General features: G+C 36.4%; 1 protein-coding gene across 2 annotated transcripts in view; it reads right to left on the bottom strand.

The window, feature by feature from the left end:
- The window catches only part of NBN (nibrin), a 44,859-nt gene extending 28,651 nt beyond the window's left edge, over nt 1-16,208 (bottom strand). Inside the window, exons 1-8 of one of the 2 annotated variants that reach the window (XM_027843513.1) lie at nt 16,087-16,207; nt 12,138-12,271; nt 10,802-10,950; nt 9,539-9,698; nt 7,086-7,189; nt 3,588-3,705; nt 1,888-2,081; nt 1,013-1,098 (exon numbers count right to left, since the gene is read on the bottom strand). In XM_027843513.1, the coding sequence (XP_027699314.1) occupies nt 1,013-1,098; nt 1,888-2,081; nt 3,588-3,705; nt 7,086-7,189; nt 9,539-9,698; nt 10,802-10,950; nt 12,138-12,271; nt 16,087-16,123 (982 nt within the window). In that variant the 5' untranslated portion in view covers nt 16,124-16,207. Of the gene's footprint in view, nt 1-1,012; nt 1,099-1,887; nt 2,082-3,587; nt 3,706-7,085; nt 7,190-9,538; nt 9,699-10,801; nt 10,951-12,137; nt 12,272-16,086 lie in introns of both variants that reach the window. The other variant, XM_027843447.1, reaches the window with a different exon arrangement.
- Between the last annotated feature and the right edge of the window lie 2,949 nt (nt 16,209-19,157).

Raw genomic sequence — 19,157 nt, forward strand, 5'->3', positions numbered from 1 at the left:
ACCCTCCAAAAAATAACACTGATCAGACTTTTCAGGAATTAAAAGAAAAAAAAATTACCAGGGTGTCAACATCTTAACCAAGTTGTCATGTTTACCATTTCCCTTCTTATCTCTTGCTAATTAACCCACATAGTCATTTCCCAACCCATAATATCAGCTACAAAGTAGTAGAGAAGGTCAAGGGGCACAAGTTGTATTTTCTTCACAAAGCTGCAGATGGCACACTTATGAAATCTATGGATTAAATTAAAATTAAATTAAATTAAATCTATGGAACTACGTGGGAGAGCTAACAAATTGGATGCACAGTCAAAAGCCAAAAAAAGATCTTGTCAGGCTAGCAAGCTGAGCCAAATTTATAAAGATAAAATTTATAGGCATAACATTAAAGGTCTACACTACACCTGGGTTAAAAAAAAAATCAACTTTCAGGAATACAGGATGGGGGAAGTCAGACAGGGGTTCATGTCAAAAAGATCTGGGGGTTTCAGTGACCCACAAGCTCAGTATGAGTCAACATCATGACACGACAATCAAAAATTCAACTTCCGAAGGTGCTTGAGAGTCTGGTACAAGGTAGGTGACAGCAGTGGTATGCTTTTTTGTAATCAGACCACATTTGAAATACTGTGTTCTGGACATGAGATTCTAGTAATAATATTGAAAAGGTGAAGCACATTCAGAAAGGATGAGATCATACCACGTAAGATTAATATGTACAAGTTGTGGACAAGTAAATAAACTGCTTGCTGTCCAAAACTGGAATCGACTGCCTTGGGAAGCAGTACAACAACTACAGTACAAATAGTTATAAGATGAGTTAGTAAAAAAAGCCTCTGAGCCAACAGCAATATAGTTCTATGCCATCTTAAAAGAACAAAAACAGGAAAACAAAAAATGCAGGAAGGCTAAATTATCTTACCCTGTCAAGTAGAGGAGTAATGTCTCAAATTCAGATAAATCTACTTCACAAAAAAGATTGAAAAAAAATTTTAAATAGTGTTTCAGTTACCTGCACCAGGATTGCAATATGTCTCTGTGGACATGAAAATAACTGCCAATCCAATTTCTGCTTCAGGGATGGCTCTAAGATGCTGGCTATTAAAGATAAGAGATTTTAGTAGGAGTAACAACATTCTAAAACTATCAGTGACTTTAATTAAGCTGCATGACTATGGAAGTTGCTTGATCTCCCTAGATTTCAAGTGCTCCTTTCACAAAATGAGAATTAATGCTTGTACTGCCTCAGGTAGTTATGAGGAAAGGGCTTTTTAAAACTTAAGAGCATTACCTAGGAGTGATTTATTATGGGGGATCCTCTCTGCACTCCAACAGGGCTCTTCCTACAGTCTCCATCATCACTAACCACTAACCACCTACTGTGTGTGACTTATTTTTCCCCACAGTGATGACAGACATAATTTCAAGATACCAACTTCATTGTTCATCATGCTTCTCATTTCTGCCTATGTATTGATTATAAGTAAGCATTTTTTTGCAATGGGTGATGACAACTGAGAAGTGAATTTACTTTAATTGTAGGGAAATTCAGGTAAAATTTTGTCTCCAACTTGAGGATTTCAACAGAATAATCTTTCCTCAATTATTATACATTCCACCCTAAAACTTAAAAAGTTAAGTTCCTGTAAAATTCATCTGACTTATGGATTCATGCCAGAGAGGATAAAGAACATTACAGCACAAAAGAAAAAAATGTCTGTGATGTTAAAATGTACCAATTTTAGCATACTAACCGCTTAAACTGCTAGTTTTGAGTCCCTTCACTGTTACCTCATGTTTCTTTCTATATTTCTGTTGAGAAATGGAGCAAGATTGCAATGACCTTGCATATATCTACTGTTCTATTATCAAAGAGCAATTTTATACCTTTGAAGCATATCCATAATTGAACGAATCCATTTTCTCACAGAATCAGGTTCTAAAACCTGTGAATTTGTTAATCCTGCATCAACAATACATGTTCCAGGAGTTAAAAAAGAAGAAACAGCTTCTTTATCTTCCTCTGTTGCCAATTTAGCTTCTCCACCTCCAAGAAGAATTGCTGGTCTCAATTTCTTATGCTAAAATTTAAATTTTTTGAGGAAAAAAAATAAGCTGATTGTAATTCATTCCTGTTGAATATTCTTACATTATTTATACCAAAATGTCTATTTTGGCATTAAATGACAATCTAATAAGGAATCTTGGTGCCTCTCTTTTTCAGAAATGTGGCCAATGCTGATCTGACAACCACTGCTCAATTAATCTGACTATCACTTAGGTTACTTAACTCTAAACTTGATAAAGGTACTTTCTGTTGTGCTTTTGTTTTACTTTAGTGTACATATTACTCTCATAGCTCTTACCAAGAACAGCATGATGAATGGAAAACAACATGGCTCCTCTGATGCACAATATGGCCTAGTAGTGGCTTAAAGGCTGGCCTTAAGAGCCTGGGAGGCCTAGAAATCCTTTCTTTGATACAGTCTAGCTGTGTAACCATAGACAAGTCACTTAACCTCTCTGTTCCAGGTAACTTTTAAATTTACAGATCTGCAGTGGTGAAGGGAGCTTCTATTGCAGTAGAATCACAGGTTTAGACCAGAAAACAAAAACAAAAAAACCACACACACAAAAAGCTTCCTCAATTGCAATTTCTCTCAAAGCCCCAAATTATAATTATTATTTTTGCAGAATTCTGAAAGAGTGGCTAGCAACCTTTAATGACAATCCAAAAAACAAATTTAGAGAAACTCACTTAGAATTAAGTACTATCTTGCATTGGTATAGAATTTTATTATACTACTAAGCATATCAATATCCATTATCTAATTTGATCTCACAATAACCTTTTAAAGTAGATACAACAATCACTCATAAAAATAAATATATATTGGGTGCCTACCTGCTATATAACTCAGTAGCTAGACAATCTGCTAAATGCTATTTTCATCCCTATTTTATAGATGAGGGAAATAAGGCACAAAGAGGTTCAGTGACTTGCCTTAGTAACTGAGATGATGAGAACTCAAGTTTCCTGACACCTAGTAAAGTTCTTTTACTTTACATGCAGCTCCCACTGTCAATACTTTTCTTTTATACAGCCTGTTCAAAAACCAGATATTAATAAACATGATTATATTGTGCAGAGGCTCAAAATGGAGCAGCAATACTGATTACCAAAAATTCTACCTAGTGATAGAACCAAAAATAATCCTTAGCAAGTCTTTTAAAATGTCAAATTCGTCCATGACATGCATAAAAATTGTTATTACTGATACATAGAGAAGAATTGTAATACTTTGTGTGTTTGTATCCCCCTAATAAGGAAGGCAGAGACAACAAAGCACAGGAGATACTATTATATGGCCTCTGGGTCAATAACACCAAGGTTCAACTCCTACCTCTGACATATGCTGTCTGCGTAACCCTGGGCAAGTCACCTAACCTCTCAGGTGATTCTCTCAAGTTTCTAAGTTGCAGAACAGCTCCCCCTCTACCTTAGTAGGGGAAATTTCCTATGCCATTAAAATCAAAGGGCCAGACACCTCTTTCCCCTCTCCCTCCCAAAAGTTCATTGGTATTACCTGTTTGGCATTTAAAAATATAAAAGTTTTCCCACTGAATATTTGTTTTCTTTCTTTACGCCTTGATAGATCCAGATTTTCATTATTAATAGCAGGTTCATCAATGGGAGGATAAAAACTGTAAGAACAAGTGAATTATATTAAAATAATATACAATCTAAAGTGCTGCTAGTTTGATAATTGTGACTATTCAAACAATAAGATGGCTCTACTTCTCCAGGGACATGATGACTACAAACACTGAAATAACAAGATAAGCTTTTTTGCATATGACGACATAATAGATGCCAGAGATAAATATTTCCTCCAAGGAGATACCAGTTTGGACTAAAAGAGGAATTGGTCAGAGAGCATTAGGGAAAACTGCTAAACCAATCCAGCTGGCACCACACAAATAAGCTGCCTTTTTACCAATTTGTATCTTCCTTAATGTTGTCCCTTGGATTTCTTCCTGTCCTTCCTTCTTATCTTTGTCCATACTTTTTCCCCATTCTCTTACCATTTCTGCAGCCTTCCACCTTCCTAATACCCTGTACTTTTCTTCCCAAAAGAGAAAAAGTAGCAAAACCTACATGTTTTTTAAACCACATAAATCCCTTTGCCTATTCCTTTTGAGCTCAGAGAAGATACCTGCTGTGAATTTTCTTTAGCTTAAAAAGAATGTATGTCCCTTGAGAACAGGGAGCATTTTCAATTTTATGTTGTGTCGAGCACTGAGCCCTTATACCAAGTTGCTGTGTGTATATATGTAGGAATGTATGTATGTTGGTAGTACTCTTTATAAAATCACTGTAGTAAATGAATTATTTCAGAAACCGTAGCAAAAAAGGCTATTAGAGTTATGCAGGTATATAAGTGTCCTATGGCTTCTCTAAGTTGAGCTGTGAAGAGGTTTCAGTTTGTCTTTACATGCTGTCTACAGTTTATTTCTCATATCCTGATAGGTATGCAACATAAGTTACTAAAGTCTGAAAGTTAAAAAACTGCCCAAGGAGCTTACAGTCTGCAATAAACAAAACACATACAGTAAGAACATTAATTCAGTCGTTCATTCATCAATGAGTACTTAATAAGTATAGAGGTGCAACGCACTGTTCCAGATGTTGGGGGGAAGTACAAGAATAAGGAAAGCATGGTTCCTGTCACCAAAAAGCTCACAATATATTAAAGAATAAACTAAGCAAGTTATTTAGAGTATGTGAAAATATTTGTGTTAACACTGACCATTATTGAATCAGTCATGAATCCTACTGGTTGCCTTTCAAAACTATTAAAATGGAATCTTTTGTTAGCCTGCCTAGCACCCTGATTTCTCACTGGCTGCACTACTCTGGGACTTCTTAGTTCACTCTCCATTTGCAGCTCTGCTTGGCTTAAACTCATGGGGAAAAGATGCTTCTGGAGTCAAATCCCCTCTAGCCTCCCCGTGCTTTCCAGCAGCCTTTTGTGTTCTGTTTTCCCCCATTAGACTGTAAGCTCCTTGAAGGCAAGGACTGTCTTTCTTTTTCCTATGTGTATCTCCAGCTCTAAGCACAGTGCCTATCATACAGCAAGTGCTTAATAAACGTTTAATGAAATGAATTGAACTGAATTTTCCACCATACCCAAGGAAGCTCATTACAAGATCCCATTTGCCTCAGAATTCAAACTCACCACCACCCTCTTATCCCTCAGATTGGAGGGCAGAGCCATGAACTCCAAAACCTCCAGGACAAAACATCTCATTTCTGACCTGGCTGCACTACTCCGGGACTTTTCCACCATCTCCTTGGCCCCATTTTTTTTTTTTCAGCTTCCTTTTGGGTGTTATCTTCCCGTATTAGACTGTAAATTCCTTAAGGGGGGCAGGAACTATCTTTCTTTTTTGTATTTTTATCCCCAGCATTTAGCACAGTGCCTAAAGCACAGCAGGCACTTAATAAATGTTGACTGATGCATTGATCTAGGAAAACAAAAATATGTAATGCATGTAGATTTAAAGCTTTAAGGGGCATTCCAACTCCCTCATTTTACAGATGAGGAAACTGAGGCCCAGAGAAGTTAAATGAGTTCCTCAAAAACATAAAAACAATAAGTGGGAGAATTTGGATTTAAATCTAAGTCCTCTGACTCCAAACCCAGAACATATTCCACCATACTAAGCTACTTATCTAAAAACATTTGTATCTCCCCATCAGAGAATCAAATCCTAGTCTTCTATGTGACAGTCAGTAAATAAATATTTATCAAGTGTCTACTATAAGTCAGGCACTGTGCTGAACACTGACGAGAAACAAAAAGATAAAACACAATCCTTGCCCTCAAGAAGCTTACAATTTAACAGGGAGACAACAAGCAAACAAATACGTTCAAACTAGCTATATTCAGGATAAATAGGAAATAAATAAGCAAGAGAAAAGTTCTAGAATTAAGAGAGGTTCAGAAAGGCTTCCTGTAGAATGGGATTTTAGCTGAGACTTAAAGGACAGGTGGGAATAATCACCATTTTATACAAAAAGAAATATACTGGAGATAAAAATCTTATGTAGAAATTGAATATAATAAATGACTATTTCATAATGATAAGAAAATAGGATCTAATAAGCTGAAATTCAATTTGCAGATACCTTTTTCAGGATATATGTGTGTATATTTACATTTATATGTATACATACACACAGAGATTTATTTACAGAATGCATCCTGTCTCTTGGCATTTAGGCTGCAGGACAACCATAAAATTACAGTTATAGTTCTCAAGCCTGCTTAGGGTAGAAACAAATTATGAAGTGCTATATGTTGCTTTGTAAATTACAACCACTAAACTAAATTGATCATAGTCAAAAAAATAATTCCTCATGCTCCTAAATTTTCTCAGGCAATCTGCTACCAAGTAAGATGTAAGATTCCCAGAATATAACTTACAATACTTAAAAATTGTCTTTCCTCTATGACCCAGGTCATATCTTGACTCTTGGTCCACTATATTGTCCCACACTTTTTGCCTCAATAAGAATCATAAATCCCATCCAAATTCTGTTAAGATGTAGGGTTTTGGAAAAGTCAATGTAACTGTCTCAGGTAATACTTTTGTAATCAATATACCATCTCCTTTTGAATATCTAATCACAGCCCTCAATTTATTTTTTCCAAGTCAGGTACTTTATATTTGTTTTATAGAAATGTTTTAAAACCACAACAAAAATAAGACAACTCCTTTATACTATGGTAAACAGGGTTCTACTATATGGCAGAAAGAATACAGGATTTGGAATTAGAGGACCTGGGTTCAAATCCTGACTCTGTCACTTACTACCTTGTATGATCTTATTCAAGTTATATAATTTCTCTAAATCTATATAATGAAGAGGTTGGACTAGATGACTTTTAAGGTCCCTGCTAGCTCTAAATTGTATGAAAGTGCAAATATATCAATTTTTATGTCTTCATTAATGATTAAAACTGAGATTATATTTTAAGCCAACCTTTCCTTAATGTGATCATGAAAATATACTTCACCTTTCAGGTTTTGGAGGCTGTTTCTTTGTCTGAATGGCTTTGAGAAATTCAGTAAAATAATCTGGTTTTACAATAGGACAACCACAAATCAGTGCACATATTGTCTAGAAGGAGAGAAATAAATTTGTTTATTAGCTATCATTACCAAAAAACTAAGAATAGTGGCTAACGAACATTAAGAATGCATCCCAAATTTGTATATAACACAAAGATAACAGAAGACTTATCTGAGGGAAAGATTTTCAACTTCATGTTCCTCAGCAACAGAGAACAGGCTGCTCCCCAAATAACCATACAGCTTACCTTTCTTCAATAATGAGAGGAGCTAAAAGTCAATGACACATCCTATTTTAGGACGGAATTTTTTTCATTAGAATATTTTTAAAAAATAAAACTTTAATTTACTCTCTGTAAAGGCTTCAAGATACCACATAGAACAAGGGCTCTAACTTGCATTTGAAATAATGTTTAATCCTATGGCTCCTTTAGATTATTAAGGGGGAAAAAAGAGAAAACCAACTCAACTGGAGTCAACAAATCACTGCTGCTTATTTCCAGTATTCATACTGTGCATAATTCCATAGATAATATGCTGAACAGCAGTCAAAGATATAGTGCAGTGGAAAGAGAATTAGAATTGATATCTGGAGACCTAGGTTCAGCTCCCAGCTCTGCTATGCTACTTATCTGTGTGACCTTGGGCAAGTCAATTACTTTTTGAGCTTCAATTTTTAAAATAAGGGGACTGGTCTGGGTCATCTCTCAGGATCCCTCTAGCTTGCTAAATCTATGATCCTGCAATTTTAAGATCAGAGTTAAGAGATTTTGCAGTTTCACTGTCTTTCACAAAGCCTAAATATAACCCCTCTCCATCTCACCCCCCCCAAAAAAACCAGCTTTATTTGTCTCCAAGTAGAAGGTAAAAGAATAAAAATAGCCATGATGTACTTGGACAAGCATTAGATTTTAAGACTGACACTTTAGAATACTGACCTTGCTCCTTACTTCATTCATGACCACAGGCAAGTCACTGTGCCTCTCTGGGACTCAGTTTCCTTACATGTACATTGAGAGAACTGGATTATATTTTTAAATTCTAGGATAGTTAACATAATGACCAGATATGACTCCAGATGACTGATGAGGAGAAATGTTATTCATGTCCTGACAGTTTCCTCATCCAAGAAATGGGGATGACAAGAGCACCTACCTCACAGATTTGTTGTGGTGAGATACCCTATGTAATATGCTTTGCAAACTTCACAACACTATACAAATGCTAGCTATATTATTTTTATTATGGACTCAACATCCAGAATAAGACACATATTTTTGGATATGACCACTATGGAACTCTGTCCTACTTAACTACTTATTGCATATTTCTCACAAGGGTCTTCCTTCTTTTTTTTTTTTGGTGGGATGATGCTGGGAGGGAGGAAAAAAAACCAAATGCTTGAAAACTGACAAAAAAAAAGAAATTCAATTAAAAAATAATCCTTCAATACTATAAGCAGATGTAAGAAAGGACCAGAGTTTACTAATAAATACAGAAATACAAGTTTTTTTTTTTATTTTACAAAGACATATGCTAAAAGTGATACTGAATACTTCTGGCTAGTGATTTTTAAAATAAAATTTCATCACACTAATAGTGAAAAAAAGCACTCAACTTGTAATGAAAGAAACTAGGCTTGGATCCCTGCTAAATACACTGTATAACCTGGGACAAGTAAAATATATGCTCTATAATTCTTCATTTATAAAACAAGGATGTTGGATGAAGCAACTTCATAGTTCCCTTTCCAGATAAAAAGGTTTCTGACAAATGGAGCATTTAAACTGGATCAACCTCCTAAATCTTCCTCAAAATGTATTATTATTGAGGCTAGTTTATATAATCCTATACAAATGAACACAAGTAAAAACCTATTTCAAATAGAAAGTTATCTAAACATAATGGTTATAGAACTGCTAATTATTATTCATAGAACTGCTAATTATTATTCATTTCACAGAAGAAAAGATATAAACTACAGCAAGTGCCACTCCCAGACATTTGTTTCTACCTAAAAACATAAGCATGTGGGTATCACCTGGCAATTACGAAGGTGATCTTGTTTCATCTCTGCTTTACTCATAGCTTTTCTTTCTCCTTTCCTTTCTTGTTTCTGAAAAGGTGCATTTTCTTTATACTATATCCTAGTCAGGAATACTTGTACATTCTTAAAGGTCAATGTAATTTTAATTCTTCTTTATAACACAGAGCTTGATATAGCTTTCAAAATGAAGACGATGTACTAAAGCAGGAATTAATTTTGACAAACTTTCAAACTCTGAAGTTATGTCAGAAAACTGCATGATGATTTTGCACAGCAAAGAGAAATGTTATGTTTGGTAACTAGAAGTTTAAGCTTCACTGAATTTTTAACACCACAGTATAGTTAACTTACTTTAATAGTAACTTTAACCGACACCATGACAAGGTGAGTACATTCTTCTGTCCAATTGTTTACAACAAGTCCTCCAAGTTGTAAAACAGCTTGATTTAAAACAGTTTTCCCAGACACATCTAAACAAGAGGGACATGCAACCAATGGTTCATATTCTACTCTGTAAGAAATAAAAAGTTACACAAGTTTTATTATGGGCTTAAGAAGGATAAAGAAATAGACTAGTTGGAAAATATGGTTACTTGTTTAGTAAAGACTAAACAAGATCAGTTCCTATTCTACCACGAAACTGGTTAATTTAAAGAAAAACTTTTCATCTCTCATTTCATTCAGATGTGTTAATTACAGTTCAAAGAGAGTCAAGTTATTTTAAATCTCATCATGTATAAAAACCAGAAACACTATAATCAAGAGCCTAAAGAATCCACTTATACTTTCATCCACTCTTGATACTCAAAAGAACTTGGATCAATGTAATGCAATGATTCCAGAAGATCAGTAAGGAAGCATGCTCCCTACCTCCTGACATAGAGGTGTTGAACTGAGGGTACAGAAGGAGATATTTGGGGGTGGGGGTGTCATGACCAATGTGGGAATTTGTTTTGACTGTGAATATTTGTTACATGAGTTCTAGTTTTTCCAATGGGGTAGAGGGTGGGAGGAGGAAAGAAGGGAGAGAAGATAGGAGGGACAGAAAATAGAATTTTTGTTAACCGGGGAAAAAAATATTAAATTTAGCCAAAAAAAAAATCAAAACATAAGACAACATAGAAATGACACTTCTGGACCTAAAAATGCATTGGACAAATGTGGCTCCAATATCAGCGTTGCATTATGTAGGAACCAAACAATTTGTCTTCAAATTTTTCACCTTCGAATATAGCACGCTACCTTTAAAATCTGAGAGCAGTGATCTCTGCTAATGGGCCTCACGTAGGCATTTTGAAAAGTTCTCATCTTTCTTTTTCTATTGGTGGAATACAAACACAATCCTTATTATTTGCTTGCCCTAGCTCTCTATTAGCACTGGCTTTGGGGTAGAGATAGACTCAGAGGTCCCTTCCAGCTCTTGAGATTCTATGACTCTGGTTCGTATTGCATTGTATAACTTTGTTTTGTTTTGACACACTGGGTGCATGGTCTTACAAGCATTGGGGATCAAAAACAAAATAAACAGGAACTCAGGTTTAAAAAACACAAAAACAAAATTTGGTTACAGAGAGAAAGTTTGTCCACTTAAATATTGATCTAAAAAGCACTTACCTAAATTTGCTTTCAAAGACTCCAAAGGTAACTCTGTCTCCTGTCTTTAAAGGTAGTGGAATCCCATTCTGCATTTTTTCTTCATTAATAAATGTACCATATTTAGAATTATCTTTTATTGTCAATATAGGGATTTCAGAAGCCTGACTCTGGAAATGATCACATGCATTAACGTTTCTTGCCACTCAGAAATACTACTATTTTTTTTTACACATGATGAAGTCATAAATACATATCTGTAATGTCAATTGGAAAAACAGTATAAAATCAAAGATTAATTTACATGGAAAAAGGATACCAAACAAAATAGGCTGAAAAATTTGGTGAGGAAGATGCTAAGATGATAGCCAACCTCATGATAAACTAGATGGTGTAGTCATCATTAATACTTCATGTTGGAAACTGTTGTCTTTATTCAGCAATTCACTTTTTCTTCGAAGCACCATCATCCCTCAGACTACCTCCTTCTCAACAGACTATGCGTCGATTTCCTTTACTCAAAACAATTTTCAGCATGCCTTGACTTTATACTCTCAGCTCGTAGTACTTTGTAATTCTAGTATGTTATCTTTTCTACCTTTCCAAGTTTTTTTATACTTTCTATACCCACTATCCAACCCTCATCAATCACCATTTTCCCAAATACATTCCTTTACTATAGAAGGAGTTGCAATTTGTCCATGGTCTGTTCTCCCCCTACCCCAGCCCCATCATTTAAGTGGTAGACTCTCCCTCCCTCCCAAGATACCAAGTATCTCTGAACCCATGTTCTTATGTTTATATTTTCCCACTATACCATGTTCTATTTTACAAAGCTCTACGTTATCATTCACTCCCAGTCTTTATTTAAGAAATAAGAAGAGATTTGTTTTTTTTAAAGTACAAAGAAGCCAAAACAGTCCAAATTTTGAATCTTAAGTATAGTGCTGCAACTGTCCACTGATTCAGTATTTTACTCCCTATAAAGGAAAGGTACACAAAGTGATTGATGCCATAATGGAATCTAAAATAAAATTCTCAAACTGGTCTGACAGACATTAGGCTTTTGAAAAAGTATAATAAATTTCAGCATGCATACATGTATTATTTATTTGTATAATTTTTGAAAGCTAAATGAAGATTTGGAGTAGACTATCAAAAAATATCAATAAATAAGTAGTCACTTCTGACAAGGTGCAATTGTTCATTTCTGCTATCATTAAGAAAGGAGACCATTTTATCTCAAAAAGAAGCCTCACAAAATCTTTTCCTCCAATTTCACAACAATCTTTTGTTTTCACAAACATATGGCTCAACTAACCTTACATAATTTATAGTAAGAAAGGAAGAAACATACCAGGTTGGTCATAGAATGTCTGACAGTCAACAAGGCATGATTTCTACTGATTGACTGATCATCTTCAATCAGAATCCTACAATTTTTTCTTCCAACGACGTAATCAACATCAACCAAAAGTCGATAAGGGTCCCCTAAGGAAATCATAAAGCATATTCCAAAGATTTTTCCATCTAAAGCAATAATTTTAAAGAAACAATTTTTGCTAGCTAAAACTACTGAAATTCTCCACTCAAATGAAATATCAAATTTGTGTTTTAAGGTATTGGCTTTTTTTGGTCTGGACCTCCTTCAAGTAAGGAGAATCTGTATTAAGGCAGAGCAACAAATACTCTGCAACAGAGTTGTCTGGGTCACTGAGAGGTTAAGAAGTTAGTGATAAGTAAAAAAAAAAAGTATTTATCAAATACTCAAATGAATCTGTGATCTTATCAATATGAATGTTTCTTCCAATGATGAGGATCACAATCCATGCAGGCCTGACATCTGGTGATAATTTTGCCTGTAAATTTGACATCTGATATGAAGACATCACTGGAGTACTAGGATTGTCCAGCTATCATTCTTTACCACTCCCTACAGTCAATTCCCTTGATCAATAAAAATATATAATGTTTTTAAAAAAAACCCATTCATAATACAAAAAATGCCAATTGATAAAACTTTAACTGTAGGAAGGAAAGAAGTTAGTTACACTAAAACATTTTTTTCCATTTCATTCATTGCAAGGTTCTCTTAAATAGCTCTCTTAGTTGATTTAAAATGATTCAACTAACAAATCAGTTTCTCAAGTGTGCTATAAAATATTTCTTCAAATGTTGGCAAATCCTAACTACTGTCAACCAAGCATATAGTTAAAACAGGTAATTTTTGAAATGAAAGCTTGTATTAAATTAACATTTGAGAGTTGTAAAAATGAACATAAAATGTTAATATTATCGACCAATATTTCATTTAGCTCATAAAACACTAACGTGGGGCCAGAAGACTCAGCATGAAGAACATTTATTCATTTTGTGTGGGTTAGGGAAAAAAAAACAACAACTGCTTTTAGCTGAGTAACCACAATCTGGTTGTGGTTTCCTGTATTTATTTTTCCTGTATTTCCTGTAAATACAATAAAATTAATCATAATAAACATTTATATAGCACTTTAAGTTTTGCAAAGCACTCTTATGTTTTTGTTCAGTTGTTTTCTAGTCATGTCTGACTCTGTGGCCTCATTTGGGGTTTTCTTGACAAAGATACTGGCGCAGTTTGTCATTTCCTTCTCCAGCTCATTTGATAGATAAAGAAACTGAGGTAAACAAGGTTAAGTTACTTTCCCAGAGTCACACAGCTAGTAAGTGTCTGAGACCAGATTTGAACTCACAAAGACAAGGCTTTCTGACTCCAGGCCCAGCGCTGTATTCACTGTGCCACTTAGCTGTCCTAAAGCACTATATGTGGGCATATGTACACATACAGACATACATTTATATGTACACATCTATTGCATTTGATCCTCACAACAACCCTATGAGGTAGGTTTTATTATTATTTCCATTTTACAGAAGAGGAAATTGAGAATCAGAGAGATTAAAGGACCTACTAGGGTTACACAGCTAGTAAGTGTCTGAAGGAAGATTAGAACTAGCAGATACAGGACTGACCTTGTAGTTAGGAAGACTAGGCTTCAAGCTTCTGTGAATATGGCCAATTAGAAAAGCATTATAGTATCTACTGGTGGGGAGATTTTCCACTTTGTGGGGTGGGAGGTTCTCATAGTAACTGAAATCACAGGGGTGGATCATAAATTAAAAGTTATTCTCATAAAAGTTGTTTAAACAAACATATGAAATAACTGCCCCCATCCCCCAAGTTGGCAGTGAATGTGATGAATGCCTGCTAACACTTTACAAATAATAGTTTTCTTGTAGCTGGTCCTCTGTTGCCATCTTGTGGTCAGTTGTGAAAACTACTATATTATCGTAATACACAGAAGACTGCTTTTTTAAGAGACATATTTACTATCTGTTAGTATCCAGTATCAGCTACTGGCAGCAAACAAGTTGCACCAGAAGAGCTAAAAAGACCAAGGGGCTATTCAAGAAATTTGTCTTTGGCATTACTTCCTTGAAATAAGAAAAACTAGAGCAAAAAATGAGTAGCAAAGAGCTGCTGAACCAGTCATATTACTCCTTTTGCTACTTTATCACCAATATCTTTATTGAATTTAGTCCTGGAGTCAGGTTGAAGTACTGTGGGACTAACTGAAATTCAGATCAAAGGTACAGTGGGACAGGGAATCAGAGGAACTGGGTTCTAATCTCAAATGCTAGAAATTTGAGGTGTGACCTTAACTCAAGAAAATTCACCCTCAGCCCATTTTCTCAAGTGTCAAACTAAGTGGGTGGAATTAGGTTCTGAATACCCAATATGAGCCCTGGCCTACTTGATGATGGGATGCAGACCACCTGAAATATTTAACAAAATCAATTTGTACTTTATTTTAACTAGTACACATGAACTATCAAGTTAATTAGGATCTACTAACCTAAAAGTTCTGGCTATGTGGCCAAACTCTAAATGAGTCAGTCTATCTAGTTTTATGAAAGTGCATTATCTTTTGCTATATTGATAAGAACAAAGCTGTAATAAGACCTGGAGTCAGAATCGGAGATGTGCCCTCACAACAACTTAGTTAAATGTAAATACTATCACTGATTTGATGGAAATGAATTAAAAATTAGCACTAGGACTAAAAATATGCAATGTTGTATTAACAAAGATTCTTTTTTTTTTAAGAGAGTGGGAATTACTTTGCTACTTCTCTTTTAAAACAATCCTATTTATGAACAAAGGGCTGAGGGAAAATAACAGATGTACAGCTATTTTCTAAATATGTATCCATAAAAGAATAGAAAGTCTTGAAGAATAATCAAAAGGATGAGAAGGATCTGCACCAGCGGATGACCAACAGTGATGAGATCACAAATAATCCATCCCAGTACCTATGAGTGAGTGGCCTTAATTACACTGCTGTTATATAACACAAAATGATGCGGCCGCTACCAAAAAAACAAAACAAACAAAAAAAACCTAGGGCACCCTTAGAGAAGATAGGGAAGCAGATTTAGAGTTGGGAGGGGCTCGCTCATTTTAGAAGGAGCAAGATGGGAAGGAGTTAGCGACTTGTCCAGAGTCAAGTAGCTTGTAAATGGTCTGACGAGATTCGAACTCAAGTCCTGAATCCCAAGTCTAGCTCTCCATCCACTGCACCATATAGTTGCCTAAGCAACTTAAAGATGATAAACTACATATTTCTTTCCCCTCTAAAACTCATTCTACAAGACCTGCAGTACAGGAAGATGTATTCTCAGTTTTCCCATCTGTAAAATAGGGATACTAATAGCACCGACCTCTTAGGGTTGTTGTGAGGATCGGAAAATCTAACATCTGTAAGGTGTTTTGCAAACCTTAAAGCACTATATAAAACCTATCTAATTTACTATTGTTGTTCTCGTTAGGAAAAAATTGTCCCCAGTAAAGCTACATGCTCAGTCATCAAGCTGATCAGGAATTTTCGAGGGCTTACCACGGCCTCACTCTCTCAAGAGTTTTTGGGAGCTCAATGGGAGATTGCAGTCACGTCAACCCCGCCCCTTCTCAAAGGGGCGGGGCTTCCGGCCGCCTGACCAATCAGATAAGTGCGGGGGGGGGCAGGATCAGAGGAGAGCGACTGGGCTTTCCGGAGAAACTGTTCCGGCCTGAGGAGGGGGGAGTGATTTGTGGCATGCCTCGCAAGCCCACAACTGCCGCCGGCGCTCCCTCCCTGCCGCCAACTACTCCAGCAGCTCTTCTCCTCCCCTTTCCCTGCTCTCCCTTTGGCCGACGGGGGCAGGGCCGTGGGCCTGCGTGGGGACTCCAGCTTGGGCCTGTTTGGCCGCTATGCCTCCGCCATCCTTACCTCGGGCCGAGCCCGCGGCGGGGAGCAGCGTCCACATGAGCCCAGTCGAGGTCCGGACTCCGGAAGCTGTGCCCTCGCTGATCCGCTTCAGGCGCAGGAAAAGCGAACATTACCAGTGACTGACGTTACTTCCTGGTGCCGACGTACCCGCTCCTTGCGCATCGCTGGGACGTGCGCGCTCCCGGGAACAACCTTCCCCCCCTCCCCCCTTTCCAGAGAGTAATAGAGAAGGGAAGAAAAGGGAGTGAGGGGGAGAGGAAGAGTTGGTGACGGCCCCTCCACCTGGTGGTTGGCGGAGGGAAAACAGCCTAGACCGCGTGACTGATTTTTTTTTTTCCCCCCAGGATTACTTCATAGGATTTAGAACTGGAAGGGACCATTTAATTCCCAACCCCTTCTCAGTTTGCACATTAGATTCTTGACGCCCAGCGAGGGAAAGTGACTTTCTAAAGATCACACAGAGTAATTCAGGCATGGGATTCTAATCATATCCAGAAATCAATTACAGGCTACACTACACTTGCTTCTCCACAACAAGCAGCTTAGCACAATGCCTGGCAGGTAGTAGGGACTTAATAAATATTTATTGAATTGAATTGAAGCTACTGGATCAAGATCCGGTGAAGTTCAATTCCATTGAGCAATCGAATTATATGCCTCCTATACCTCAAGCTATATGCTAAGTGCTAGCAAACACAAAGATGACCCTCAATGAGCTTATATTTCATCTCAACATAAGTTGCTCTTTTTTTCTTGTAAAGGGGCAAAAAAACCCAGAAATGTACCCCTAAGTAGGATGAAAGACAGGACTGATGCTTCAAAAAAACCAAAATCTTTTACAAAAACGTTGAAGTGCTGAGTACTATAGATTTTCAGATTTTAAAAATTCATTTTCACTCATTTATGTTGCCATTATGATGTTTCTTAATCTGTAAAATGAGGGGATTGGATTAGGTGGCTTCTGAGGACATTTCCTGCTAGGATCTGTGGTCCTATGATGAATTTCTCCAAAAAAGAGTTTTAATGTTGGTAGCTCTGCTTTTTAGATTGGGATAAATCCTGCAGGAGTGATGTGTGTGACCAAGAACACTTCGAGATATTATGCCAGAGCTGAGATGAAAATTGAAATTGTTGTTTCTGTCTATTGCTTAGCAACTGTAGAGGCCCTGCTGCTCTGAGGCTAAAAAAAATGAAAAGGAGAAGCTTGAAAGATCATACATTATATCCAGGTGGAATTTTATACCAGGAATGCAGGGCTAGTTCAATAAGAAAAATGTAAGCATAATTGACCATATCAATAACAAAATCAACAAAAATCATGATTATATCAATAGATGCAGAAAAAGCCTTTGACAAAATATATCACTCATTCCTATTAAAAACACTAGAAAGTATAGGAATAAATGGAGCCTTTCTTGAAATTATAAGTAATATCTATCTAAAACCAAGAGCAAACATTAATAGGGATAAACTTAGAAGGTCAGATCCTAATAAGAGGTGAAGTGAAGCAAGGATGTCACCACTATTATTCAATATTGTACTAGAAACACTAGCTATAGCAATAAGACAAGAAAAAGAAATCGAAGGAATAAAAATAGGCAATGAAGAAACAAAACTATCACTCTGCAGATGATGTGATGGTATACTTAGGGAATCCTAGTTTTTTGGCTCCAGCTCCCCACCCCCACTTTATGTTTCATTTCCCCATTAGAATATAGATTCTTTGAGAGTAGACACCATCTTGTTTTTCTTGTATACTCATCCTCAGTGCACAGGACTTGGCACATAGTAAGTGCTTAATGAATGCTTTATCTTTCTGTTTTTCCCCAACTTCCCTTCTCAATGCCTGTCTATCCACAGACATTATTATACTCAAAAGTTTCTAGTGAAATGAATTTTGCCTCAATTATGAAGAAGTCAGAGATTAAGTAAAGTTAGGTAGATAACCCAACCTCTGCAAAAATATTAGGAATTTCCTAACTGGGGGCCTACATCAATTGTGACTGAATTCCTACTGATTGTCCCCTCTCAGCTGTGCTTCTGGGTTTGGCAACCTTGCCCCAGCTGGTACCTTCCCCTGTCCCTCTAGCTTTTCATTTCTATTTATGTGTTGTCCTCCTTTATTAGATTATAAATTCCATTAGAGCAGAGACTGTCTTTTTGCTTGTATTTGTATTCCCACTGTTTAGCAGGGTGGCTGGTACACAGTAAGTACTTAATAAATGTTTGTTGCCTTCCTAGCCAGTCTAAAAAACTCTTTAAAGTCAAAGAGTAGGGAACCACCTGGAATTTAGAAGCCATTCTATTGCCCCCAAGGCTTAAAATGAGTTAATTATTATCAGATAATTTCAGTTAATTAACACTTTTAAATTGCCTATTATGTGTCTGGTACTATGCTAAACTGGAGATACAATCACAAAAAAGAAAGATGGTCCCTGCCCTAAGAAGCTTACAATCTTTCTGGGGAAGAAAACATACAAAAGGAAGCTAAAAAGAAGGGTAGGAGAGGGTACCCAGTGGGACTGTTTTTGGTTTTTGTGTCCAAGTAAAATGAATGCAACCAGGCAGGAGATAGCTGGCCTTCTGGCCCTTGTTAAATGGAAGATCTGAGTGGACTGGGCCACTCCCATCCTCCAGTCAGAGGGGCAAAGGATACTGATGAGACGTGAGTACCAAGGCTGATTCAGTCTTACAGGATGATGAGGTTCTTGGTAAAGTAACAAAATAATACACTATATAACACATCCTATTTATGCAATGTCTCATTAGCAGAAGTTACTTGTTTCTACCCTATATAATTTATGTTGTTTTAATTAATCTTTTTCAAGTGAAGATTTGTCTTCTCTCCCATCTACCTTTTCCTTTCCCTCTCACATTTGAGAAAAGAAAAACAAAACCCCTATTACACACATGTATAGTCCAGCAAAACAAATTCTTATATACGCCATGTCCAAAAAATACATATATCTTTTTAATGCCTATCTTTCTTAATGGTGAGAGTTTTTTTTTCCTTCTGCTACTGACAGGGTTATGTACCCACCATCCAGTTTGAAAACTCTTAGATTTTTAGA

Source organism: Vombatus ursinus, unplaced genomic scaffold, assembly GCF_900497805.2.
Source record: "Vombatus ursinus unplaced genomic scaffold, bare-nosed wombat genome assembly UNPS02000577.1, whole genome shotgun sequence".
In the NCBI taxonomy this organism is placed as follows: domain Eukaryota; kingdom Metazoa; phylum Chordata; class Mammalia; order Diprotodontia; family Vombatidae; genus Vombatus; species Vombatus ursinus.